Source organism: Bacillus rossius, chromosome 12, assembly GCF_032445375.1.
Source record: "Bacillus rossius redtenbacheri isolate Brsri chromosome 12, Brsri_v3, whole genome shotgun sequence".
Lineage (NCBI taxonomy): Eukaryota > Metazoa > Arthropoda > Insecta > Phasmatodea > Bacillidae > Bacillus > Bacillus rossius.
The window spans coordinates 3,153,972-3,181,820 of NC_086339.1; the positions used below are offsets into that span (position 1 = coordinate 3,153,972).

The 27,849-nt window shown below is 35.2% G+C and overlaps 4 protein-coding genes across 5 annotated transcripts in view; 2 read left to right on the forward strand and 2 right to left on the reverse strand.

Annotated features, from left to right (window-relative positions):
- The window catches only part of LOC134537381 (uncharacterized), an 843,397-nt gene that overhangs the window by 533,587 nt on the left and 281,961 nt on the right, over window positions 1-27,849 (forward strand). The window lies entirely within an intron of this gene.
- Window positions 6,336-19,309, reverse strand: LOC134537367 (DNA-directed RNA polymerase III subunit RPC7-like). Of its 2 annotated transcripts, none has more exons than XM_063377723.1 (4): window positions 19,221-19,309; window positions 12,932-13,154; window positions 8,618-8,926; window positions 6,336-7,009 (listed from the first exon to the last, which is right to left on the reverse strand). In XM_063377723.1, exons 2-4 carry the CDS (start codon window positions 13,078-13,080, stop codon window positions 6,781-6,783), a joined length of 687 nt encoding a protein of 228 aa, XP_063233793.1. In that variant the 5' UTR covers window positions 13,081-13,154; window positions 19,221-19,309; the 3' UTR covers window positions 6,336-6,780. The 2 variants fall into 2 exon arrangements, with proteins under 2 accessions (XP_063233793.1, XP_063233792.1); XM_063377722.1 differs by lacking the exon at window positions 19,221-19,309 and adding an exon at window positions 19,036-19,110.
- LOC134537368 (trafficking protein particle complex subunit 2) lies at window positions 20,160-23,859 on the forward strand. The gene is made up of 3 exons (XM_063377724.1): window positions 20,160-20,513; window positions 21,292-21,525; window positions 23,264-23,859. Exons 1-3 carry the CDS (start codon window positions 20,415-20,417, stop codon window positions 23,360-23,362), a joined length of 432 nt encoding a protein of 143 aa, XP_063233794.1. The 5' UTR covers window positions 20,160-20,414; the 3' UTR covers window positions 23,363-23,859.
- The window catches only part of LOC134537167 (uncharacterized), a 54,533-nt gene continuing 53,507 nt past the window's right edge, over window positions 26,824-27,849 (reverse strand). The window contains exon 5 of the mRNA XM_063377426.1: window positions 26,824-27,166. Within this exon, the coding sequence (XP_063233496.1) occupies window positions 27,125-27,166 (42 nt within the window). The 3' untranslated portion in view covers window positions 26,824-27,124. The remainder of the gene's footprint in view (window positions 27,167-27,849) is intronic.

Genomic DNA, 27,849 nt, shown 5'->3' on the forward strand with positions numbered 1-27,849 from the left:
ATAATCCTACCACAAAGATGCCACCACACATCTAGCAGGGAGGGGGAGGTTATTTACAAATCCTAACCCTTCCCCCCCAAACTCCTAAAAAATTATATTCTGTCATTCCCACCAACAAATGGAAAGAATTTGAAAGCAAACAGATGGGAAAGTAGTTCTAGACACAGACACAGCCCCCCCCCCCCCCCCCTCCCTGGAGCAGTCTTAGAGATCACCTTTACCAATATCTTCAGATGTGACCTTACATACAATAATTAAATTTTAAAATTTTCCCCCAAAGACAAGGTCCAAGTTTGATTCTTGCTCAAGGTGATATACAATTTTTTGCAATTCTGTCTACCATCTTGAAATATCTGAAGTACGCCCAAACAAAACAATACCATTTACACTTACAACCCAAGGCTTTTCATCAAATCTTCCTTTGATGTCACCATCCCCTAATATCCAAATCATGGTGTCATTACTGGTACGGGGTGGCCTAGAGTGGAAAGTCTGCTGGTGGCTACGGATTTGGGCATTGTGCCCCCTCAAACATAAGTCAATGAGAGCAACTTTGCTGAGTAAATACATACTCATAACATAATTTAAAACTGTTGCTAATGCCAAGGTCATGCAGTTTTTTCCCCCAGTAGCAGGCAAGCAATGTGAGCATTTAGCACACTTGTTAGTAAAACACTCTTAATAAAATTACTCTTAAGGAAGTATCTTGCATAATAAGTTGGATATACATACATTTATTAGGGATGGTGATTTTTCGTTTTCGCGAAATAGATGCGAAAATATGCTAAATTATATTTTTTTCCGCTATAAAATGCGAAATCTAGACTATTCCGAGATAAATGCGAAATCAAGGTAAAAAACGTTGATTCGTTTTCACTCTACACAATTTATTTACCGATTGTATTTCGTTTCAGTTCAGTATCAAAAGAAACCATCCATTTTATGGCGTATTCAGCACAGTATCTTATTGTCACGTCATTCACAACACTATTGTTCATAAATATTGAATGAAAAATGGCCATTCGTGCTTCGCAATTGTAAACAAAGCAAAGAACAACTAGCTGGAAGAGTGTCCGTCATCTTGCAGAGCACAAGTATTTAGGCCGCCATATTGCGACATCTCTGCTTCGCCGCGCTAACAATTCCCATTTTCTGGCTGTATTTCACGTGAAAGCCGCGTGCTTGTGTAGTCTGTGGAAGGTGGTGTGTTTACAAATACGTGCATACTCGTGAATGTGTTGTATACTGTTATTTCTCGTGGTAAAAATGGGACGGAACGTAATTTCCATTCGCAATCGCATAAATGAATACAAAAGTGAACAGTTCTACGAAAGTGATACGAATATTTGAATGTGCAATTTATGTAATCGCCGCCTGGAGTGGAAAAAAAAAAGATGTACTTGAAAAGCACATTAAATCTGAGGGACATCAGGCTGCAAAAAAAAGATTCACCGAGAAATCGGATGAAGAAAAAAAGTCTGTAAAACAGCAAGCAACAGTTTCTGGCATGATCAAAAGCAAAAGAAGGCTAAAATTGAAAAAAACGAGTTTCAATAACATTATTTGTGCACTCTACATCAACTATGGCCATGAACACGGCTAAAAAATATTTATTGTAATTTTAAGTATTCAGTTTATTGCACTCATAAGTGATAAAAAGTTGTTTGGAAACCTGCCAAGATGGGCTATCTTTGTAGTTGTGCTAGATCTTTATTTCTGTGATTGTTAATAATGAATATGTGTATTATTTAATGCTTTTTAAAAATATACTTTTCTTCAGTAATGTAAATTGAGAGAATTGGCTAAATCTTGTTTTTAAAAATGCTACAAAATGCTAAATTTCAAATTCAAAATGCTAAATGTTATTACCGTATTTACTTGCATATAGGTCGCGGCAATTTTACCAGATTTGATGGGGAAAAAATGAAGTGCGACCTATATGTGAAGAAAAATTTTTAAAAACTTTAGAGGAATATTTTTTGCAATATTTTGCTTTAAATGCTAAAAAGAAGTTTATATAGGTATAGGCAAATTTATTTACAATGTACACATACAGCGAAACCCCTTATTTACGTTACCGTTATTTGCACTACATTCTTCAGGTCCTGTTTAGTTCCAATTTAGTCCAATACAATACTTTCACGCAAATTACGTCTCAAAAATCGAATCCATCCCGCTATTTACGTCACGTAACAACCATAAACAACCAGAAAATACCGTGGGTACTTTTAAGAGTAGATGAGATTAGCTAGTAGGCCTAAAAACATAGTGAAAAACGTAACGTTTATAATCGGCAATAAGCATTTTAAATCGCAAAAAATACATATTTTATAACATGAAAAGTTGTTTTTATTTCTAAACATGTAATAATTTAAGCCTAGGCGTGTAAAAGTCCAAGTAATTATAGCAGGAGACAATCTAAAATGCATGAGGGAAAAACGTAAACTCACGAATGTATAAACGTGGCTGATTGTTAAGTTCTGATACAGTCAAACCACATTATTACAAACCCGAAGGGACCATAATTTTAGCACTTTGTAATAATGATGGTTTGTATTAACCAAACTATTGGGATATCATGACAAAAAAAATTGATTGAACTTTAAATGCCTATATTTACAACCATAAAGAAAATTATATACACTGTTGGTAGAAGGTAGTATAAGCTGGCTTCACTACATGCATAACAATTTGAAAACACTGAAGAAAACAAACATAATGCAACACTTACAGAATAAATGATAATACAAACTTCAATAAACTTGCATTCATGACACATTTTCTATTCAAACATTTGATTTTAAAAAAGCATCAATTCTGGTTTGCACTATTTTTTTCCTATAGGCATTCTTTACAACATTACAAAGCTTATCAAAGGCCACAAGTGTTTCAGTGCCAAAATCATCAACATTTGAGAGAACATTTTCCAATGTGGCTACAGCACTGTTGGCAACAAGATTGATGCGATCCTTAAACCGTTGTAGCCAACCATTGCTGAACTTGAAGTCTGAAATTTCTAACCTCAATGCTAGGTAGTCTGTCTTCTTCTGAATCATAGGTCCAGAAATTGGCAAGTTTGCTACACGCATTTCTTCAAACCACTGCAACAAGGTAGCTTCCATTTCTTGATGTTTTGGGCCTCGCATTCTTTTTCTTGTTGATAATCTGCACGAACTCGCTAAAGCCGATTCAATCTTTTCACGTTTTAGTATTGTAGACGACGATTGCGGGATGTTAAATTCTCTCGCAATTTCAGTTTTCGTTCTCTCTCCAATATCTACTTCTTAGATAATTTTAACTTTAAATTGCAATGTAAGGTCGTTGTGTTTACGTTTCGCAGTCATATTACACAACAACTCACACTCAAATTTGAGGTTAAGACACACGTGCGTAAACAATGGAAAATATCAGAACTTTTTTCCATAGATTGTTTAAACTTCTACGTACGTACACTTACGACGACTAATATTAATAAGGGATAGAGTACTTTCCTTTTCGTTTTCCGTTTACAACATGGCATCTTTTCTAGTTTAGTTACTAACATCGCCACTAGAGTTGAACTTTTCATCTTGTTTTTCGACCATTTTGCGCTGTAGGATACATACATGTATCTTTGGAGAAACCTTTGTTTACATGACGGTTATGAAGACGTGATTTACTTTAGACTTCGGCGGGGAAATTCGTATTTACCGTTTACTTATACACATTAACAGCTACTTGAGGGATCAAAACAACTTCGTAATTCATATTAACCATATTTCGTATTAAAAGTACTAAATAACATAGGAAAGCATACTTTATTTTCTGGGACTGTGAAAGTACTTCGCATAAACGGGAATTTCGTACTAAGCGGATTTGTATTAATGAGGTTTGACTGTACTGTATTTATGTCACAACTTAGCCGAAATACTGGTACGAGACAAACTTCACAAGATAAAATGAGCGGAGTCTTGGTAACTGTTTTATACATATTTTATAATTTCGGAAGTATTGTACAGTTAACGCATATTTTTTAAACTAACAATTTATTCCTGGGGATCATAATTAATTAATTATTGGTATCAAGACATCAAGATGAACGTAAACTTGAACATGTCACAGCAGCGAGAAAACTGGTGCGTATACCAATAAACTGGTATTAGAACTGGACAAAACTGGTACACGGGAGGTGGAGCTTATATTTTTTCCGCTAAGCTCGCATCTATTGGCTGGCTGCTGATGGAACGCCACGAGTCTGGGCGGAGCGTTGAGTGAGTTATACCGCACATGCGCAGCTCAGCGAACAGAGAGAGCCAGCCGGCAGGCGCGCCGTGACAACAGCTGATCGAGTACAATGACCTTTCTCCGCACACGGCGCGCTATTGACGGTAAATTTCCATCAATTTGCGGCCCTTTTTTAATTTTTTTTTTACTGTGGTCCAATGCATATGTGTAATGAATTACCGGTGCGACCTATATGGGGGGAATCTTAAATACCAAATTCAAAACCTCAAATTATGGGTGCGACCTATCTGCGATGGCGACCTATGTGCGAGTAAATACAGTATTTTAAATGCTATAAATCACCATCTCTAACAATTATGCATTGCCTTTTAATAAAATTTATCCCGTTCATAAGTACATTATTCTGGTACCTTTAGAATTTTCTTAACGGTAATTTATGGAGAAAATGATATGCAAACAACAAATACACTGTCAAAATGTACGTTAGCTGTGAAACTGGAAATGTGAATACAAGGTCCACGCAGTGTAGCAAACTGCCCATGTACGAAGGGGTGAGTCCTCCCCTTGGTATACCCTTGGAGGAGAAGGTTATTAGCTTATTACTACAGTTATTTTCAGTTCAGAAATATATTTTAACAACAAATATTACACTCTTAAGCTTCATAATATTCAGAAACAAGAAAGAAAAAAACACACACAATTTATGATGAAGTCTACAGAAGCTCGAAACTCAACTTTAGCTGTGGTGTGTACTTAACTACATCACCTGCGAGTCACACACAAATACCGTATTGGCCCGAATATAAGGCGACCCCGAATATAAGGCGACCTGCAGTTTCAGGAGGCCAAACAAATGTAAAAATAATTTTTGGTATAAATTAATGTGAAAATTCATTAGACATACATTTTGTGTTGATAAATTGTTTTTGCATTTATGTATAACAATTAATTTATATTTATCACATTACTTATTTAAAATAAGTTTGAATGGCCTACCCTAAAAGTCAAAAGAAAACAATTAGAAAATATTTACATTTTTAAGTATTACACTAGAAATCTTTTCGTATGTTTACTCTAATGAAGCTGCATAATTGTCATCTTCAGAGCTGTTTATTTGTCTAGGGCTCGTTCCCCGCCGTTCCACCAATGTGTGATTGTTCATTTTTCACAGTTTACTGTATCTACGAATTTAAAATTTTTACAATGGCTATTAATCCCTCTTAAAATACAGCATTTAACTTTCCGTTTGACTTAAGCTACATATTACCACAGAACAAGGCGTATTACTATTTAGTAGTGTGTTAAACGTAAAAAAAGCAAACAAAGAATGCATCTTGCCGGAACAAAACAAGTGGCTAGCTGACATGATGAAGCATACGGCCAAGAATAACTTCGGTTACGTGACCGCGTATATTTGTCCATATTACTCTCTGACAGAGAGAGTCTGTTCTATGAATTTGAAAGAATAATCTATTATAATTATGAAAGGTTTTTACATAAATAAAGAGTGGATTATTAAAATAGCTTTTGAAGCAACGTACCAAATTCCTATTAATATGGCGTCTTCGTGCGTGTTCGGCAATGTTCGTTTTACAACAAAGAAATATTGTGGAAAGACAGTTGGCAGCCGTGAATTTCCAAACATTACATCCCAAATGTTTGTAAACGTAAACAATCGTTCTGAAAATAACTGTGATGTTTTAGTACAAATATTTCCGTTAAAAATCTGAAGAAAAATTACCGTAAATGTTAACACGCGATTGTACACAAAGTACAAATATGAATTGTGAAATAAAAGGTTGCCATTTTGAGATGCTTCAACATTCACGTTTTTACTCAAGAACAAATATTTTAATTTTCAACTTCAAACAATTGTCAATTACTGCAATATTAGGTGGATTTATGGTTTTTCCCCGTGTGAGGTAACAAAGTTTTAGTTAATATAAAAAATTGTGAACGTTTTGTTAAACAATGTTTCTACTGTAGCTTTCAGCTTGGAACTAATGTTTGCGGTTCTGACGTCTTGGGTGCGAAAATAAGGCGACTTCCAATTTTTGCATCTCTCGTTTATGTAAAAATGGTCGCCTTATATTCGGACCAATACGGTATATGCTACATGTGACACATTCCCTGCTATCAATAGCAGCAGTTATCAACACTAACCAATTGCTAATTTATCTGTGAGGCACCTATTTTCAAACTTTTTTTTTTAAATTTAAGATCTGCATTTCCAGCCTTCGGTCACGCAATTACGTTCAATGTTCACAAACGTTGGCAAAGAAACTGAATATTACCACCCGGGCTGCGAGACAGCTTTTTGATGTGGCTTTACTGTGTGTACGAGACGGGAGGCGCTAAAGACACATGTTGCCCGTTCATTTGTTTGGGCAATTGTGCTGTTGGGGATAGGGTGCAAGATTTATGCAGAACAAGAAGTATGACTGATCAGTGTGTGTGTGAGAAAGAAAAATAAAATAGACTGTGCAGTCTCGAGTGAAAGCAATGTTAAACCTGATGCATCCCCGACAGTGACTCGCAAGCGAGGGTTCCCGGTGCTCAGTACACCGGGCCGTCGTCCAGGTTGTCCTCCTCGTCGTCCAGGTACGACTCCCCGTTGTCGAAGTAGATCTTGCTGTAGTCGGTGCCCTCGTCCATCTCCTCGTCCACGTCCTCCTCCTCCAAGTCCTCCTTCTCCTCCGCCTCGTCCTCGTCGTCTCCCTCCTTCTGCTCCGCCTCCTCCTCCGCGTCGCTGGCGGGCGCGTCCGTCTTCTCCAGCTCCTCCAGCCTGCGGGCACGTCGCACCCAACTGGAGCCGACCCCCGACCAACATCCGAGGTTTCCACAGCCCGGAACCAAAATAAATCAATAAACAAAATTTCCTTTCCTTATTCTTCTTTTTTTAAATGCAGTCGTTTAAATTTAATGCATAACCTTAGTTTCAGTATCTCTTTTTTTAAAAAAAAAATATATATATATTTTTTCTTCTTCAAATTACCGCGGTGGGGGAGGCCTCGCATCTTGGGCAGGAAAACTCTGCAAGGGTGGGGGGGCGGGGGCGCCTCTTGAAAAGGAGAGCGCACAGGGGGCGCCCCTCTAGCGTCCGATCTGAGTGGAACTGTAGAGAGAGGGATGCGGAGTCTGGTTCACTGTGGGACCTTTATTAATCAGTAAAACTTAAAATTTTCTTTTAGGTAAACTAAAACCCCAGAGGGCCACTGGCTAAGAGGGGTACAAGGTTTTTTCTTTTCTCTAGGGTTACACAACACGACAACGCGTAACTGTAACCGTCCGTGTTAATTGGACACTAGCGACCCGCCCAGGCTTTGCACGGGTGCAATGCTGATACTAAAAATACTACAGAATGTCTTTACATACCGGCCTCCCCTGGCCGGTACCGCCGCAACCGCTATGTCCCTGCATTTTAAATCTGTAATATCTTCCAAAATATTCATTTAAATTACATGCTGTAAATGGCCATATTGATCCATATAAAATGCACAATGTATTTAAGGTACTTAATCGGATATTAGTGCTGTAACGCTTCAAATCGCTCCGTAAATAAGCCATTATTTCTTGTAAGAAGTAACGGATAAAAAAATGGTTATTGTGGGTTATCCCTAAGAGATAGATGTATACCATCGCGGACTTTTTTGTAGACCTTTTTAACGTGTACAATACTGTAGTACATTATTTTGATCTATCTCGTAGGGTTCAGCCAGCATTTGCAATGTAAGAGCAAAAAAAATGTGTTTATTAACGACATCAAATTAGAAATCTCTAAAATTATCAGTGTTTCTCTACTGTATTACGCATGTATTATACATATAAACCTTCAAACGCATCAAAATCAGTTGCGTAGTTTTAAAGATCTAAGCATACATGGGGACATACAGCAGGAAGTGACATTTTTATATACTATGTCGTGATTTAGATGATAAATAAGCTTGAATTTTTAAAATTTTATGATGTTTGTGGGGAACTGGAAAAGAAAGGGGGCGGCTAAAGATAATCTGCCCGGAGCGCAAGCTGTCTAGAATTGGGCACTGCATACAAGGAATTGAAAAGGGGTCTCCAGTACCTGTAAAACACAGGGATATTGACATAATTTTAATTAACGAACTGTATTAGTAATATTTTTCATAGTAGTGTTTTTCTTTAATTTCTTGAAACCAGTCTATACTTTCGTTAAAAAGTCATGTATGGTTGGAAACCCATCTCATCATAATTGACTAAACATAAGAACAAAAATTGGTGAATCAGCTGTACATTTATTTAATGAATCAAAGCACGATCAAATGTAGATAGTCGCTCACCTGGTTTTAAAGATAATAAACGTTAGTGTAGTGATCTGCCGGGTGTGGATTGTCCCGCACCGGACAGAGCGAGTGCTTACTTGCCGACGACGTCCACGTCTTTCCTGGGCCTCTTGGCGGGCGTGGCCCCGGGGGGCCTGCCCCCCCGACGCTTCCCGGGCCGGGCGGGCCGGGCCGCGGGGCGCAGCTCCCGGGGCAGGCGGCCCCAGTCCAGCTCCAGCTCCTGGGGGGCGTGCGACAGGGTCTGGTAGCGGTCCGAGAAGCGCTCTATGTCCTTCCTGCTCTCCTCCTGCTGCAGGTAGGCCGGCGAGTCGCGCAGGAACTGCACCAGGTCCCGCTTCAGCGTCAGGAGGTAGTCTGTCTCGGGGCTCGTCTGCAGCGGGACGGGCCTGTCCACAGTCGCACCACCGCGCTCAGGCCGGAGGCCGATCATCCTCACCAACACACCTCTGCATTCCGTCACTACTCTAAGAAACGTCTCGCAACTTGTTTAAATGTGACTAGCACCGAAGGTTCCCGTTTTCAAAACTCATCATTTCTGTGGGTATTTTTCTTCCATCATACGAACAGACTTCTCAATATTGGACTCATACAATTAAGGGTGGGTCAGTTCAGATATGACCACATAAAATGCTTCCGTGTAGTTTGCTAATAAAGTAAAGTAAAGAGAAAAAAAAAACCACCTTGCTAACCACGGTTGTTCCCAAACACTCACTGCAAGGACTACTCGTTTATCAAATCACAAGGTACACGCTTGCCAGATGGGGCCTAACACAAACTTAAGGAATTTTTTTCACCAAGAAGGGATTGAGTACATTCTTTTACATTTTACATCATTCATAATCATAATGTATCATTGCCAAGTACTCCACGTAGACTTACTTGCCTCAAGGTTTCATTTTTTTTTTTTTAAATTTTGAAACAAAGTAGCAGCAGTTGAAAATTAACAAAAAGTCAGTTTCAAGGTTAACTTTCGTGTCTATAACTGGCTTACAAGTAATGTCATAGATTATGGACTTTCAGATAATATGGCTCAGGTAATTAGAGTGCAATCAGCACATCTACCTGATATAAAATTTAACTACATATTTAAAATACAGATGCATTAACAAACATAGTAAAAAAACATTCTTAGATATTTTAGGTAAAGAAACTTGGCTTAATATTGATTAAATGACAACCATTGAACAAAAATTTAAATTACTGATAGATAAATTGATAAACATTACTAATGCATAATTTCCAATAAGACAAGTTAGGACTGACCAAAAACCTAAACCAAACAGACTGTCACAACACCAAATTTCAGTAATATTATAAGAACTATAAAAAAATTTACAGGAAAGTTTTAAAACTGGCAAAGAGAAAGAATATACAAAACAGGATCACTCAAAGTGACAATAAAATAAAAACTACATGGAAAATAATTAATTCTGAACCAAGCAGGGGCACTAAAATCGAAAAAGAAGTAAATAATCTGGAAAGAAATGGTAAAATAAATCATGACAGTGACCAGATTGCTTTAGAATTCAACAGGTTTTTTTACTGATGTTGCCAATTCATTAAACTCTAAAATTAACAGTCAAATAACAAATGCTATTGAAAACCTGAAAATTAACTGCCCATATAACAATAAATCAATTTACCTATACCCAACATCGTTAAAGGAAATATTAAAAGTAATAAAAAATTAAAAAGCTCAAATTTGACAGACGTCTATGGCTTATTTAACAAAATAATAAAACTTGCTGGGCATCACATTGCTAAGCCGTTATAACTATTAATTAATGAGGTTTTTATGGAAGGTATTGTACCAGATTGTTTAAAAAAGCAAAAATACTACCTGTCTATAAAAAGGGAAATACACTAGAGGCAGCAAACTATAGGCCCATTAGCTTATTACCAATTGTTGCCAAAAATTTCGAAAAAGTGCTCTATAATAGACTATCATCCTTCTTCACAGGCTATAAAATTCTGAACAGTAATCAATACGGCTTCCAAAAACACAAATCGACAATAAATGCTATACATAATTTTACTAGTAAAGCTCTCGAAATCTTGGATAGTGGTAACACAGCGCTAGGCATTTTTTGTGATTTGTCTAAAGCTTTTGATCTTGTTAATCATGAAATATTGCTTGAAAAACTTAATCATTACGGTATCCGAGGGAAAGCCCTTGAGCTAATCAATTCATATTTGCACAACCGTAAACAGAGAGTGGAAATAAAATCATACAACAAAATAGTGTTCTCAGAATGGAAAATCATTAAACATGGAGTCCCTCAAAGTAGTAACCTAGGACCCCTATTGTTCTTACTTCTTAGTGTATATTAATGACCTGCCTTTAAACATCCCACAAGCCAGCACAGTGCTATTTGCTGATGACACCTCAATACTAGTGAAAGGTAAAAATGTAGACAACATCGTATCTAAAGCAAATTTAATCCTTGGCCATCTAAATCACTGGTTGGAAGCAAATAAACTTGTACTAAATACCTCTAAAACAAATTGTATAAATTTTAGGAACAGACATAATCCAGTAGAAGAAAAGTTTGAATTAAAGTTTAACAGTAATATTATAACTAGAACATCAAATGTTAAATTCCTTGGTGTGAACTTGATGAACAGCTAAAGTATAAAGACCATATTAACTCTGTTACTAGCAGGCTAAGTGTATCCTGCTATGTACTAAGAAGACTGGCAGACATAGTAGTTAGTATTGAAACATTAAAAACTGTCTACTACGTTCACTTCCACTCTATAATGACATATACTATAGAAATCTGGGGAAACTCAGTGGGAATTGAAACAATTCTAAAATTACAAAAAAGAGCTATTCGTATAATGACACATGACAAAATGTCAGCTTACTGCAAACAAAAATTATAAAACTTGAAATCTTAACAGTCATAAACGAGTATATACAAAGAATACTCTTATTCATGCATAAGGAGAAACGCTATTGTCAAAAAAATCTAGATATTCATTTATACAACACAAGAAACTCCAATAAATTGAGGATAACAGTTCATAATACCAGTCAGTATGAAAAGGGCACAAATTACATAGGCATAAAAATGTACAACTTATTGCCACAAAATGTCACAAATATAACCAATTTATCTATATTCAAAAGAACAATCAAACAAGTTCTGTTAGAACATCCTTCCTACTCTCTGATAGAATTCTTTGACCTAATAACACATAAGAAAGTTAAACTCTTGGTAAAACTTATTTAAATCAATCACAAAACGAGGAGAAATATATTGAGTTTTTTAAACTAACTCTTCACTCTGAGCCTTAGACTTGAGTTTATACTATTTCTTATGTACCCATGTTTTTTTTCTTCTCTCTTTCTTACTTTTGAAATGTAAAAGTACTCTGCAATATTTAGTTTTTGTGGTTGTACAGTATGTTTGTATATATGTATATATTTGTATTAATTGACTTGTTCTATATCCCGGAGTCCTTACCTCCATATGGGATATACAGATCAAAAACTGAATAAATAAATAAATAAATAAAAGACATGTAAACAACATTGTTTATTTTTAATGACATTATTAATAGCCCTAAATCTCCTCTTTGCAATGACATCGCACATGACTTCATTTATTTTATAGATATTAAGATATTAAACATAAGAAAGGCTTGAAAATGTAAATTTTGGTACACTGCAGCAGCCATTTTGGTCTGTAAAATCAAAATTGTGGCAAATAAAAATCAGTACCATCAGGTTTGCACTGTTGGAATATGTACTTTTTATGTGACAAAATTTCAAATTTTTTAAAAACGAGTCAACAACCAAAATAATTGAAATTGGGTGATTTTCCATGGAAAATAACCTTACCTGTTTTCAGCGATTATCATAACATTTTACTAAATACAATGTAGTCACCTTAAGAGAGAGTTCTTTACCAAAAGACATCATTCTGCATCATCTTAAAGAGAATTACTAATCAACCATAAAATTCTTGTCACCTTTTTGTGTGCTATGCTACGCATCAACATCTGCAACTTTGTGTCCTGTGCTACATCTCCATCTTCTTATGTCTTGAGGACATATTCTGAGCACACCTAATTGGTAAGTACTAGAATCCTTTTTTTTTTAAAATTTGAATTCTACCCCCTCTGAACGTTCCGACTTCTTTTCCGGGTGGCTCCCCATCTACTAAACTTCTATCCAGTACCCGGAATGTGCCACCACGCCATCTAAGCAATGTTCAAAGGCACCACGATGATGTACGGCTGAGGGAAAAATAACGTTACCTTCTTCATCACGATAACTATGATCGGACTTAAAAAATAGTTTTAATGAACTATATAAAATGCAAAATGCTAATTGAATTTAAAACAATGTGTAAGGGGCCCAGGTATATTCTTGAGCAACTCACCTGTTGACCATGGGCGGGAAGACGGGCGGGGGCTGCAGCGTGGGGCCCGGCAGTGCCTCCCCCGCGCCGAAGCCCAGCTGCTCCGTGCTGAAGGACATGCTGACCCGGCCTCGCCCCCCGCCGCGCCCGCCCCTGCCGCGCCCCGCCATCGCTACGCCGCCTCCTTCAGCCGCCGGCCCTCGCCAAGTGCCTCGCCGCGCTCCTCCTGGCCCGCGAAGTCCTCCTGCCGAGCACCACACTCGTCACGCTGATCATCCACTAACCATTACGCTATAGAGAAACATATACACTCATCACTACCGTCTCGGCCACGCTGATTGTGTAGGCATTACGCTATACAGCAGGGCGTTTCTCGACCGGAGAGCTTACACAAGTTTTTTGAAGTGAAAACTTCTATAGGAAGGTTTGGATAGGGAGTAAATTCATGCAAGTCGTCATCGACATGGTCATGTGGCGTGTTCATTTTTTTTTTATATTTCAAGGATAAAACTTTATTTATTCTACTTTTATCTTTATTTCCCAAGGAAATTTTAACGTTATTGTGCGGTACATATTGTGAGTATTGAATACTTTTATAGTAGGTAGATAAGTTGAGGTTATTTATTTTCTTTTGTTTATTTATTTACGATGTGAATTTCTTCAAATGTCAGGTTATTGATTTATTAGAGATAATGTTGATTATTTGTAGATTTAAGTTAATAATTTTTTTCATTCTTTCAATGAAAAAACTTATTTTCTTCTAGTTTTAAAGTCATTATTGGTAGGGGCAAAAATTATGGGTTCGCATCACCGACATGCTGGTGGTATAATACCAAAATCATTTTCTTGCGTACATTTGACGTAGAAATGATTTCATATTACACATTAAATCCCCATGACTGACATATTTTTTCCTTCTTTAAATGGTTTTTTGAGTAGGGACGACTTATGTTGTTTCATTATCCCACAAAAAGGCATTATTCTATTTACACTAATGTTTAAGCTAACTGTATGTGGTGAGAGCAATGCAGCACAAGGATATTGTGGCACGAAACTCATTATAAAACAAAATATTAAAATTGTTGAAGTCACTCTCACCATTAACATTGATTTAAATACAGTAGAGTCCCGCTAATCCGAACTAATTGGGACAGAACCCTGTTCGGATTAGCGAAAATTCGGATTAGGCGGAATTTTCTTATATAATGCCATTTATAGTCTTTATGAGGCGTGGGCTATTAAACATCTGATGTGTCAAATATTAAAGATCAGACACAAAACACACTTTTATTATTTAGCGTATTTAGCATAATATAAATACATAAATATTTAAGTACTATGTACGTAATCATATATTTTTTCTTTTTAGTTAAAGGAGAAATAGATAAATCATAATTTTCTTATGTACATATTAATAAATGTAAGACATTTCTTGAAAAAGAACTTGTTTTTCTTTGCTTTTCAAGAATCATAATTGTTATAAAAATATTTCTTTTATCGTCCTAGCCCTGTTCGGATTAGGCGGATTTTCGGATTAGCGGGACTCTACTGTAATTGTACATTGATTTTATGTGTTTTTAATACATAAAACTCTACAATTTTACTTGATTTTCAAAACCCTTCATAATCACAGTGTTTTTAGAACCAAGTACGAAGAAACCAAATTTTGTAAGAATCAAAGCATTTTAATAAATTTACAGTATGCATTTTTAAGGTAGCTAACCTAATAATCCTTCCACTTTAGTTACAATCAATTACACCGTCAAAACACCTACCTTTCCAGAAAAACCACCCAACCGACTGCAAAGTAAAACAAACAAAAACACACCTTTTTTGAAGCCACACTTGCTAAAAATACGTTGCAAAACATTACTTTATGCCAGAGGGCTAGCAAAAATCCTTTTTTTAAAAATTCAAATCAAAGTCAAAAACATCACTTAAATATTTTGCTGGATTAAGAAAGTTCCATAGGTACAACGTTCACATTACGATAAGAACACGGACCGCCCAAAGGTTCGGACGGCTGGAAAACAGACGGACCTGACCGATCATTGCAAGTCCAAATTAATAGGACTCTGAAATGGGTAAATATTTACTTAGGCGGTATTTCGGAAAAAAAAAATGTTAAAAATCCGAAAATACCTCTATTTTATGCTCTTCAACTTCCTCTTTTCATTAAAATCGGCGGAGATTAGAAATTCCAAATACTTTAGGAGATATCGAATTTTTTAATTTCTTCATATGTAGTTGAGCGGTATTTGCGAAAAAAAATGTTAAAAATCCGAAAATACCTTTATTATATGCTCTTCAAATTCCTCTTTTCATTAAAAGCGGCGGAGATTAGAAATTCCAAATACTTTAGGAGATATCAAATTTTTAAATTTCAGCACAAAACCAGCGCATTCCTGTGGCGTGCGTGCACCATTGTTTCTTGTTTACGTACGAGTATCTATTTTTTTTTATTGGATAATGATGTCACGGTATTGTTCGTGATAGGCCAGAATTCAAATGAACTAATACGTGATTATTTAGTTCAATTATTGTTTAAAACGGTGTTTAATTACCGCCTCCAACTTAGGTGAGTTTTTAACGTTTCTAATTTTAAAGTCTTATTTGTTATTTTGATATTGTTGCGCAAGTAATAAGTAACAAAAAAATTTACGTGAGTTGTTACTGTACATCCTTTGTTACGGGTTTGTTAGGTAAGGTCAGTTAAATTATAAATAATTTAAAACTAAAGAATAATTAAAATTAATTCACATTATTTTTAATATCACCTTAGTTTGAAAGTATTTATAATGTAACTGACCTGACCTAATCGACCATTTTAGTTTACTGTTCACCCTCTGTCCAGGTTTGTTTGGTCAGGTCAGTTACATTATAAATATTTTAAAACTAAACAGCCATTAAAATTAATTCACAAAATAATTTTTAATGTCGGCTTAGTTTGAAAGTATTAATAATGTAACTGACCTGACCTAATCAAACATTTTATTAATTACGCATTCACGATTCACGTATTCACGAACACACGGCAGAATAACAAAAATTGCGCCGCTCGAATGGTTCCACAGGTCTTGTATTGCCAAATTAAAAAATTCGATATCTCCTAAAGTATTTTGAATTTCTTATCTCCGCCGCTTTTAATGAAAAGAGGAAGTTGAAGAGCATATGAAACAGGTATTTTCGGATTTTTAACATTTATTTTCGGAAATACCGCTCAACTACATATGATAAAATTTAAAAATTCGATATCTCCTAAAGTATTTGGAATTTCTTACCTCCGCCACTTTTAATGAAAAGAGGAAGTTGAAGAGCATAAAATAAAGGTATTTTCGGATTTTTAACATTTTTTTTCGGAAATACCGCCCAAGTAAATATTTACCCTGAAATGTTCTTTCAAGGGATGATTATTAAATACTAGCAATACCCTAAAATCCACAATAACCAACAGATCAAACAACAATTTTGATCAAGTAGGAATCACCATGATCCATCTGTCTGTCTATCACATAACCAGCAGCCAATCATAGGGCCTGGAAAATTCCATCCGTCCATCCATACCCTAACAATCTTACCATGCTATAACTTTTAACGGATGGATGGGATAACCTTCAAAATGTTAGCAAAGGTACCTATTTCTGGCACCCTTTACTGTCATAAAAGGTTTTTAAGTATTTTTATAAAATATTTTTGGTAAATATTTACTTGGGCGGTATTTCCGAAAAAAAAATGTTAAAAATCCTAAAATACCTTTATTTTATGCTCTTCAACTTCCTATTTTCATTAAAAGTGGCGGAGGTAAGAAATTCCAAATACTTTAGGAGATATCAAATTTTTAGATTTCATCATATATGTAGTTGAGCGGTATTTCCAAAAATAAATGTTAAAAATCCGAAAATACCTTTATCATATGCTCTTCAACTTCCTCTTTTCATTAAAAGCGGCGGAGATAAGAAATTCCAAATACTTTAGGAGATATCGAATTTTTTAATTTTGCAATACAAGACCTGTGGAACCATTCGAGCGGCGCAATTTTTGTTATTTTGCCGTGTGTTCGTGAATACGTGAATCGTGAATGCGTAATTAATAAAATGGTTGTTTGGTCAGGTCAGTTACATTATTAATACTTTCAAACTAAGCCGACATTAAAAATTATTTTGTGAATTAATTTTAATGGCTGTTTAGTTTTAAAATATTTATAATGTAACTGACCTTACCAAACAAACCCGGACAGAGGGTGAACAGTAAACTAAAATGGTCGATTAGGTCAGGTCAGTTACATTATAAATACTTTCAAACTAAGGTGATATTAAAAATAATGTGAATTAATTTTAATTATTCTTTAGTTTTAAATTATTTATAATGTAACTGACCTTACCTAACAAACCCGTAACAAAGGATGTAAAGTAACAACTCACGTAATTTTTTTTGTTACTTATTACTTGCGCAACATTATCAAAATAACAAATAAGACTTTAAAATTAGAAACGTTAAACACACACCTAAGTTGGAGGCGGTAATTAAACACCGTTTTAAACAATAATTGAACTAAATAATCACGTATTAGTTCATTTGAATTCTGGCCTATCACGAACAATCACGTGACATCATTATCCAATAAAAAAATAGATACTCGTACGTAAACAAGAAACAATAGTGCACGCACGCCACAGGAATGCGCTGGTTTTGTGCTGAAATTTAAAAATTCGATATCTCCTAAAGTATTTGGAATTTCTAATCTCCGCCACTTTTAATGAAAAGAGGAATTTGAAGAGCATATAATAAAGGTATTTTCGGATTTTTAACATTTTTTTTTCGCAAATACCGCTCAACTACATATGAAGAAATTAAAAAATTCGATATCTCCTAAAGTATTTGGAATTTCTAATCTCCGCCGATTTTAATGAAAAGAGGAAGTTGAAGAGCATAAAATAAAGGTATTTTCGGATTTTTAACATTTTGTTTCGGAAATACCGCTCAACTACATATGAAGAAATTTAAAAATTTGATATCTCCTAAAGTATTTGGAATTTCTAATCTCCGCCGATTATAATGAAAAGAGGAAGTTGAAGAGCATAAAATAAAGGTATTTTCGGATTTTTAACATTTTTTTTACGGAAATGCCACCCAAGTAAATATTTACCATATTTTTAACTTAAGTTTGACATTTTTAATAAATGAATTTAATTAAATATATTTTTAAGTGAAAAAAAATATTAAGTTATTGATTTATTAATTGCTTAAATTTAAGATTGTCAATCTATTATACTTATAAAAAATAAATTGTCACCACTTTTTAAGACTTATATGCTGTTAGCAGCATCAAAAGGAGAAAATATTTGACGGATGGACAGATGTGCGGATCATTGTATATCGCTTGAGATAATAGTCTTACACAGGGGCTTTTACGTAAAGTAAATATAAAATTTTGAGTATACTTTATTCAGACACTAGAAGAGAATATCTGTATTTAACCTGAAAACAGTATTTCTAAATTCTTACTGGTTTCTGAGAATCACAGTTTATAGCTTACATTACAATGTGTGTGCACTGGCGCATCCACTGCCATTTTTTTTATTTTCCGTGTGGGTCTGCGTGTTTGATATTGTATTGAAACCTATAAACAGGATATCCTCAGAAACCAGTGACAATATTGAAACGCTGTTCAGGAGAAAACCTCAAGTGTTAGAAAAAGGTATTTACAAATTATTAAAAAAAAAAAAAAAAAAAAAAAAAAAAAAAAAAAAAACACCTGAAAGATTTGCTGTTGGAATTCAGTTTTTATTCTATTAATGATTTTATGGAAGCAAAACTATGCTAAAAATGTATTATTATTATTATATGATGTACATTATTTGTTTTTTACTATCATTTTTGTTTATGTGTATAACTGTACTTAAATGTGTACGTATTCATAATGTTTAATATTCTTGACGAGTCCTATATTACATGTACAATATAATTGTATAATTTTGTAGTAGACTTGGACAGTAAAACTACTTTTGGCCTACTATAGTATACTAATTTTTATTTTTAGTTTACGTAAAAGCCCCTCTGTAACAATATTACGGCGCTCGGCTTGATGGCGGACGCACACGTGACGCATGGACGCGGATACTTACAATATTGTAAATAACCTTTATAATCAAAGAGCAACTGGGACAAGCTGCCTCTTCTTCGCCATTCCTTAGTTCCTCCTATAAAATAAATAAACGGTAAACGTACGTTAAGTATTGCAATATATTATTATTATTTTAACATAAACGACAATAGGGGTTATGTCAGCATCTCAAGCTTGTTGTCTCACCTTAGTTATTTGAAAACGATCTCCGCAAGGACACGGGTAGTAGTAAGTCTCTTCTTCCTCGTCGTATTCAAAGTCTTCAATCTCTACCTCGTCATGATAAACAGACATTTTATTTCACATGTTCCGACATTTAAAACAATTATTAAACTTCAACTTCAAAGAACAAACGTCAAACGGTAATACGAATAAATATTCAATCTCAAGCTCTTTGTTTATTTTCCATTAACAACTTTTGCGTTCGATACGGTGATACAGATTGAATAAATTGTCTGGTATCGTAGAGACTAAATATGAATGCAGAAACGATAAATTTATATTAAAAATATTATACAAATCTTAAAGAAAAAATTATTTTGTAAACAAACGGAAATGTCAATATTATACTTCAATTGGGAATGTAAAGCAACTGCTTATTTATGCAAAATTAATCCTTAAATAAAATTGTCACATTAGTAGTGAAATTAATATTTCTTAATCTTAATTTTATGTATAGGACTACATGTTCTGTATTTGAGGAATCGAAGGAAAAAAAAAGAATTTTAAATTATTCTAACCATGTAACTATACCAATTATTGAATGCACAAATTTTACTGCAAATATTTTTGCTAATGAAATCATTTCAATAGATTTTTGTTATTATTTGAAACGAAACCCCTCTATGTTGAAATCTTATTTTTCATTGCAAACAAAGCGTCAGTCACACAGCTGGCATGATATGAGCTCTGTTAACTTACCACGCGAAAAAAAAATCGGACTAGTGTTTTATTTTAATGTTTATGTTTTAATTTCCATTCCCTTTCAACCTTTCACCATTTCTTACTTCCTAACATAACCACGTCTCTACCGCTACACTTGTGTCAATGCACCACAAAAGCTTTTCAGTTCTGGCTGTTTTTCTATCATTTAGGCATCCTGTTATTGTTATCATTTGTTATATAATAGCCACTGTATTTTGTTTTTTAGGAGGTTAGGAAGTTCTTTGTATGTGTTAGATGTTTCGAACCTTCCAGTGCTTCATTGCCTGAATTATTAATTTTAATTATCCATAATATGCCAGTGATGATCCTTATGGATTATTTAATATAGTGTACCGCTTTTGCATAAGTACAATCTATTGTATTAAGTTAGCCAATGCATTGTGTTATTTAAGTTCGAAAAATAGGTTTTTTTTTTTTTAATCATTACTGCCTATCATGACAGTAATGGCGGGAAGTTATTATTTTGTAATAGTGGGACATTCAGATAACCCAGTATTTGAGATTGAGTTTACACCAAGCAGTAAGGAGCCCAAGGTTTGTGTAAATTGTAACATAGTTATGTTAAGTGGAGTCACAGAGTTGTAACAAGGGAAGTGTATTATTGGTAATGGTTACGAGCTAAGGTAGGCAGAGGAATATAAATACCTGGTGGAGTCGGCTCTGGAACTGATTGGGTGGTTCGTGAAGGGCAAGGGCTGGGTTAATCATATTGATCAGGCTGATGCGGGAGTATACGTCTCTAGTATTGGATATATAATATAATAATATTACACCTGCAATTGGGCATCCGCCCGGTGGCAAGGAGTTCCCACCCCCCAACTACCCTCACTCCTCCCCCCTCTGGAGCCTCCTTCGTAAGTCCTTCCCTCCTCCCACATCCAGTGTCCTCCCCTCAAGCTCGTTCCACACTCGCCCCGTCCTCACAAGGAATACCTGCCTTCCTCTCTCTGTCCGTCTCCATTCCCTCTGAATCTTCCACTCATGAATTGAAGAATTGTAGTGGCAATTGTTTAAAATAGTGTAATTTTCTTGCTTCGCGGCTTCTCTGAAAATAAAAAAATAAAATTAGAGAAAGTATTCTCGTAATATTATTTTTTTATTTACGGCAAAGTTGCAACGCGAGAATTTTACCATCTTCTTTGCTATTTTGTTAAACTGTATTGCAATATATTGGTAATTTATTGTTTGGTTAGCTTTATCAAAAATAATATAAATATTGTGTGGATGGTTACTAGGTTAGATCGGTGAGCCCAGTGTGTGTGGTTTGAGACCAGCGCAAGTGGTTGTAGGGGTCGCGGCTTTGTGTCGGCAGAAGGAGGACCACAGCCACCTGAACCAGTTCATCGCGCACGCAGCCCTGGACCTCGTGGACGAGCACATGTGGAAGAGCAACGGCATGTACCTCAAGTCGGTGGACAAGTTCAACCAGTGGTACGTGTCGGCCTTCGTGACGGCCGGCCACGCGCGCTTCGTCATGGTGCACGACTCCAAGAACGAGGACGGCATCAAGAGCTTCTTCATGGAGATGTACGAGTGCTACATCAAGGTGACGTGTCGTCGGACTCAGGGTCATGCACCGAGGCTTTGGGTGACGGGACCTCCGGAATCAGAGAGGGCTCCGAAACAATCCGGTACTTACTCGGAGCTCACAAACCTGAGGCAGGCCGGGGTCTTAGGATCGAACCCCCTCGATATTTGCCTCCCGAGTGCGACGGCCCCTGTGGGTTGTTGAATGGGTGTCTTCTACTATTGGCCGATCCCAAACCACTCCAGCCCACATTTGTTTCACATTTCAGTAAACATTTAAGGGATTCCTGTGGGAGATCTCACTGGGGCTAGTTGAGGGGTCTGTCTCACTCCCCACCAAAGTCAGTGGTAGGGGTACTAATATTTTGCAGAGGAGCCTTCCCTCTTTGTGTGTGTGTGGGGGGGTGGTGGGGGGGGGGGGGGGCTAGGGTGTATGAAATAGCTTCCTGAGAAAAGAGATCGTAAGACCTCTCCTGGTTAATTTGAAAAAAGTAATCTTTGTATAACATTGTTTTTAAGTCAAATAATTAAAGAGCTCAAGTATTACGGGACCCGCCTCGTCAAGTGTGTGTGTGTATATGTATGTGTCAGCGAGGCGGAATGATAAGTGCGACGCTCGCTGGTGCTTCTAGCGCGGTGTCTCTTCTGGACTGGCGCGCGTGTACAGGGCTACTATGAGGTTTGAGTGGAAACTATAACTTTAACATAATGCGGTGGAGAAATGAAGATAAAAGTGTATTGCAAGTCCCTTGAGTGCTTTCAAGAACTTAAGCGGAAGTTTCATGCGTAGAAATTATTCCGAAAGCATGTGTTTTAGCCATTTTCACTCTCCTAAAAATACAGTTTAAAAAAGAAATTTAGAAACAAAACTACTAACCCAATCTCAGTGTCCTCTTAAATGCTTTTCGTAAACAGACATCATTTGGATATCTTGAGCGGTTTTCAAGTCGCATGGTTTTTTCTGAAGCTCTATATGCCGTTTGTGTGTCCAGGCAGGCGGGCCGTTAAAATGTGGTTGGTTGTAAATATGATTTAAAAAAAAGATATTGATCTTTAGGTGTTGGCCAACCATACTGTAAAGTGCTTTACCTGTCCTGTTTATCGCTACCCTCCTTCACTGTTTCAGACAGAGACCACTCACGTTGTCTCTGGAGACTGTCAGATGTGGGTGGTTGTAGTGGGTCCAACCACTCAGGTACTGTATGTTCCCTAGACTGGCCAGGGGTTAGGAGGCTCGCTACATAATCTTACTTGCATAGACACTGAGAACCTACTTGCAGGGTCGTCGAGGAAAACCTGTGGCCCGGGTGAAAATAATTATTATTTAATGTAAAACTTTTCAATATTCACAAAAAAAAAATATATATATAAAAACTTGTAAACATTACTGTGGCCATATAGTGTAATCTGCGTGTATCTCATAACTTGTAAGGTTTCCTATGTTTTAACAATCTCGAAACTTAACCAGTCCCTGGAATCTGAGTCCCGGGGATCTTTGCAGGGGCAGAAGGGCCGCTTCCTCTGAACAGGCCTGCGTAATTGTGTCATTTGTGTCCTTCAATCATTTTGTAATTGACCCGTGCCTGGTTGTAATTCCATGTTTGCGCACGGCACGGCACTTACAAAACTCAACAGAGCCCTCTTGAGCGCTACGTCGCCTCATATTTTTCTAATGTTTAGTATTTGTGTCTTAATTTTAATTTTTAGTGTAAGTTTAAAATTGAAATGCATGACAAATCTGTTTTTTTAATTTTCAGTATGCAATGAATCCGTTTTACAAGATCAACACACCAATCAAGTCTACGGCATTTGAACGTAAAGCACAGTTCTACGGGAAGAAGTATTTGGTGTGTTAAGTTTTCATAACGGGGGATGCTACAAGGGGTGGCTCGAGAATGTACAATTTCATATGAAGAATATCTCCAGATAGAGCATGAACATTAATTAAGAAAAGTAGCCATTTTTTTTCCTTTTTCACACCATTGTGTAATTTTTAATTTTCTTAATGTAAGTTTCTCCCAAACCAGTTTTATAATCAACGCACTTCGGCCTACACTGTATCTGTGTGGTAATGGTGTACTCAGACAATTGTACTTTGTGTATTTATTACTTAATTTATTTTTATAAAATAAATATTTAAAGTTTGTTGAATTTTTAAAATATTTTGTTAGCTTACAATATTTGTATAGAAGGGTAAAAATTGTTATGATAAAATATTTATAAAAGCTTAGCAAATTAATTTAAATAATTTGTAATTGTATTTGAAGCATATATTTTATTTTGAAGTTACTAATCATTTCATGACATTGTAAATAATAATGGAAAAAACGTTAGCTAGTAAAATATTGCAAAATGATAATGTGTATTTATTTGCTTAATGAATTTATTTTGAGACAGAGAGCTATATTATATTTCTATTTCAAGTGGTTTTGAGGTTACCTTTTTCCATCAATAAAAATTTTTAATGACTTGAAATGTAGTTTTTTTTTTCACAGCTTTAATATTTACTTTGGTTTTAATGTTGCCTATATATTTTTTGTATAGTTCTGATGCAGGCAAGTGCAAAAATCATTCACAAAAATCATGTGATTACTGTGTTTTTTTAAAAATCATGTTTGCTAGAATGTACAGCCATAATTTGTATTTGTGGCTAATGTTTGAGAACAGACATTTCAGATGTCTTGCGTGCAGTGTACATCTACTTAGTTTTTTTTAAAATTCCTTTAATGAAAATTTATGTAATTCTTATAAGTGGTACACTCAGTTGAAACGTAGAAAAGCTATACATAAGCATTTTCAAATGATGAAAACTTTGGCGAGATACATGTTCAGGTTTGAACTTTTTTTTAAAATCATACGTGCTGATTAAATAATCTATACACATTCGACTTGGCAGATGCAGTGCTTGCACTAGGTTTCCCTGCTTAACGCATGATCTATCCGCACAAGCATCATCAGTGTCAAAATGTTTGAGAGTCACAATTAATAGTCTTTGAGTCGAGGGACATTCAGGCTGCCCTAAAGTCAACCAGTGTTTAAAAGTATTTATGCACAGTAAAACCTCGTTTATCAAGATCAGATTTGTAGACATTTTATTTAATGTTCACATAAAAATAACAATTGTTTTCTACGTCTATGCAAAATATGGTTAGCACATGATATTGTACCTGACCAGGCTTCATTCAAATGCCATACATGTTTGAAATAGAAGAAAGTTGGTAAATTATTTTTTTAGAAATTTTGTGAAAAGTTTTTTTAAAAATATTTTTACGACAATATAGGGCATGCATTCTATGTAACTGTGTTACACAACATAGTTTTTTTTTTATTGTACTAAACCCACTTTCTGTAGTGGTCTTTATTATAGCCACTACTTTATTAGTTATGTGGAGTCAGTGTATTGAGTATGTGGCCCAGTTTTACTTTATGCATATACACCTGGTGAACGTGGTAACACACATAAAACATATACACTTTGTTACAAGAAAAACAAATGAAAACAACAACAATAACAAATATTACCTTGAATTCATTATGTTGGTTAAACGAAAGACAAGGATTATAGGTATGAGAAGCGCAAGACTTATTAATAATAAAATAAAATGTTATTAAAAGAAAGTCTTTAATAAAATAATAATATTGAAAATTCCGGTTTGGCAGGTGGTATAAATTATGTACTTAAAACAAGCAGGAAATAGGTTGCACACATGTGTCACTAACAATAGTTCATACAGTTTAATTTATAATGGCGCATGCTCTCACACTCATAAATCGTAGAAAACTGATAAAATATGGTTTATTATTTAAATATTTAATTTAAGAAATTGTACCTCGGCTTAGCTCTATTGTTGAGTTGATAGAAAACATGAAATTCCATTCTCGTATCACCTCTAGGTATTGACTGTGATGTGTATGCGTGACGATTAAGTGGATTGCAATATAAGTCTTCAAATGATGTTAATCTGTTCTCAAATTTTACAATAGTTTCAGATGTAGAGAAAATACTAGTACATCTAGCTTATAACCATGTCTCGTAAGATGCGAAATTGGACCATCATTTACTCACGTTATATATGCACTCCTACTTACATATCTTTCCAGATATGCCCTTTCATTAATACATACATTTAATATTACGCAGATTTAAAACATCCATACACTCGGATGGCCTATTAAACCTAGAAATATGGATGAATATAAAAGGGATTACGCCCCTTGCGTTTCAATATGCCGCCACATTAGATAACTCTTTTTTCTATTTATAAGTTCTAAAACTATCAACTTTTGTAACCTGGTCTCTCATTGGCCGAAACAATAAAAAGTTAACGTAATTTTACACATTAAAATAACAACTGACTTTCAGCAATATGTATGAAGATACAAAAATACATTAAATTTAAAATTATAATTTCTAACAATGAACACACTGTTTTACAAAATACGTGAAGAGAATCTCTTAAGCCGTTAAAGTCAATTGTGCGTGCCCTAGAGGGGTCTAGCTTATTCCTGTTCCATGTACGTGCTACGTCATAGAGTGTAGCACACACAGATACACCAAAACATAAACATAGAATACTAATATCGGGGAAATAAACAAATAACACTAAATAGAGTTATAATGTTGTTAAAAATAATAATAAGTCACTTTTTGTGCGTGGAATCGTAAGTCATGTAACGGCACAATCTTCTTATTTAAGGATTTTGTTTTCTTAATACTCATATTATCCGGATCATCTGGATTTTTGATTGTATGGATTGCTTTCGGTCCTAGGATATAGGAGGTTAACCTTGCTTGAAAACGTAGAACGAACCCGTAGTTATCAGAGAATAATTAATTTAAACATTCTTAAATAGTTTATTCCTTCTTAAGACTTGAATTTTTACAAGTTTTTAAGTAACTTTATTTTAAACATTTGGTTAGTGATGTAATGAAACACATTTATTTACATGATGTCTCATAGACCTAGAATGTATTGAATAAAATGTTGTAAAGGATGCAAGACCCTTAATAACAAACATTGTTTTCTGGGTGCCAAAGTTATTAATTTTTTATTTCAGAATAAATTTTTTAAGAAATGCATTATAATAACATTTTCATTTATGTATTTGGTGAACCTTTATGAATTTTTTCTGATCAAAGGTTTTAAATATTGAGTTAGTAAAATGCTTACCTTCTTGTCTATACTTCATCTAGGCGAAAATAAACACAATTATAAATAATTAATACTATTAGGTATATTTGGTAATAACATGAGAGGGTGTTAGGTATATGGAAAATTGAGGTATATTAAGAAATCAACTCATAAATATGGAAAAATATTTTTTGTGTGGTTTTATTTCTTCCTCATTTGACATTTATTGGGTTACTGAATAATACTGTTATGTATCTTATTTTTAAAAATTAAAATACAGACAGCTATATGCTATACCTAATCTAAATAATTGAACTGAAAGATGCCTTTCGCCCTCAGTTCGAACTATGTCGGAAACAGGAACGTGGAAGTTGACGCTGGGTTCAGAGAACCAAGAGCCGTGGGACGATCAAGGGTGTTTCCTAATTCTTGACACGTTCAGTCTGAGTCGCGGTGGCATGGGTGCGGGGGTGTCCGAGTGTCATGTCAGTTGTTCTCCCAGTACACTTCCTTCTGCAGGGCTGGCTCCTGCAACAGTCCTCAAACAGTGGTAGTTTTTGGTTTCAGGTTATCATATATTGCAATAATGATTACAGAAATAAAATGATAAAATATTGTAAACTTGAAAAAAAAATTGAAATTACCATTATGTATCTTACAAAGTAATAGGAAATAAATGTTAATGGCCTCGTATTGAGGAACCAAGTTCGATTCCTAGGCCATAATCCTGATTTCTGTTTTCTTGAGTTTCCAAAAATAACAAATGTTCAAAAATATACATATCCTTCACTCTAGCAAAGCCAAATTATAACATTTAACATAATAGTTAAAACTCATTATCACCACAACTTCAAAATACACAGTAAAATTGTACTAAGACTCATGATTTAACACCATATACTTTGCTCTTAGTGACCGGGATATAGTTCTGTCATCACCAAAATATTTATATTTTTTAATTTTATTGGAGAACAGCTTTAGGTCAACGACCAGAGACATCTTTATATGAAACAATTTATCATGTCTTTATAAAATCATAATATCCTTAAAATTTACACCCATGCTTTATCTGGGACTTGAACCCAGAATCCCTCGCACTGCAAGCCGGTGTGCATCTGACTACCCTATGGACGAGATTGGCATACAAAATTAAACAAGAGTTGCAAACCTTGGAATTAAAAAAAAGGGTGTGTGGCTATGTCATGGCTATG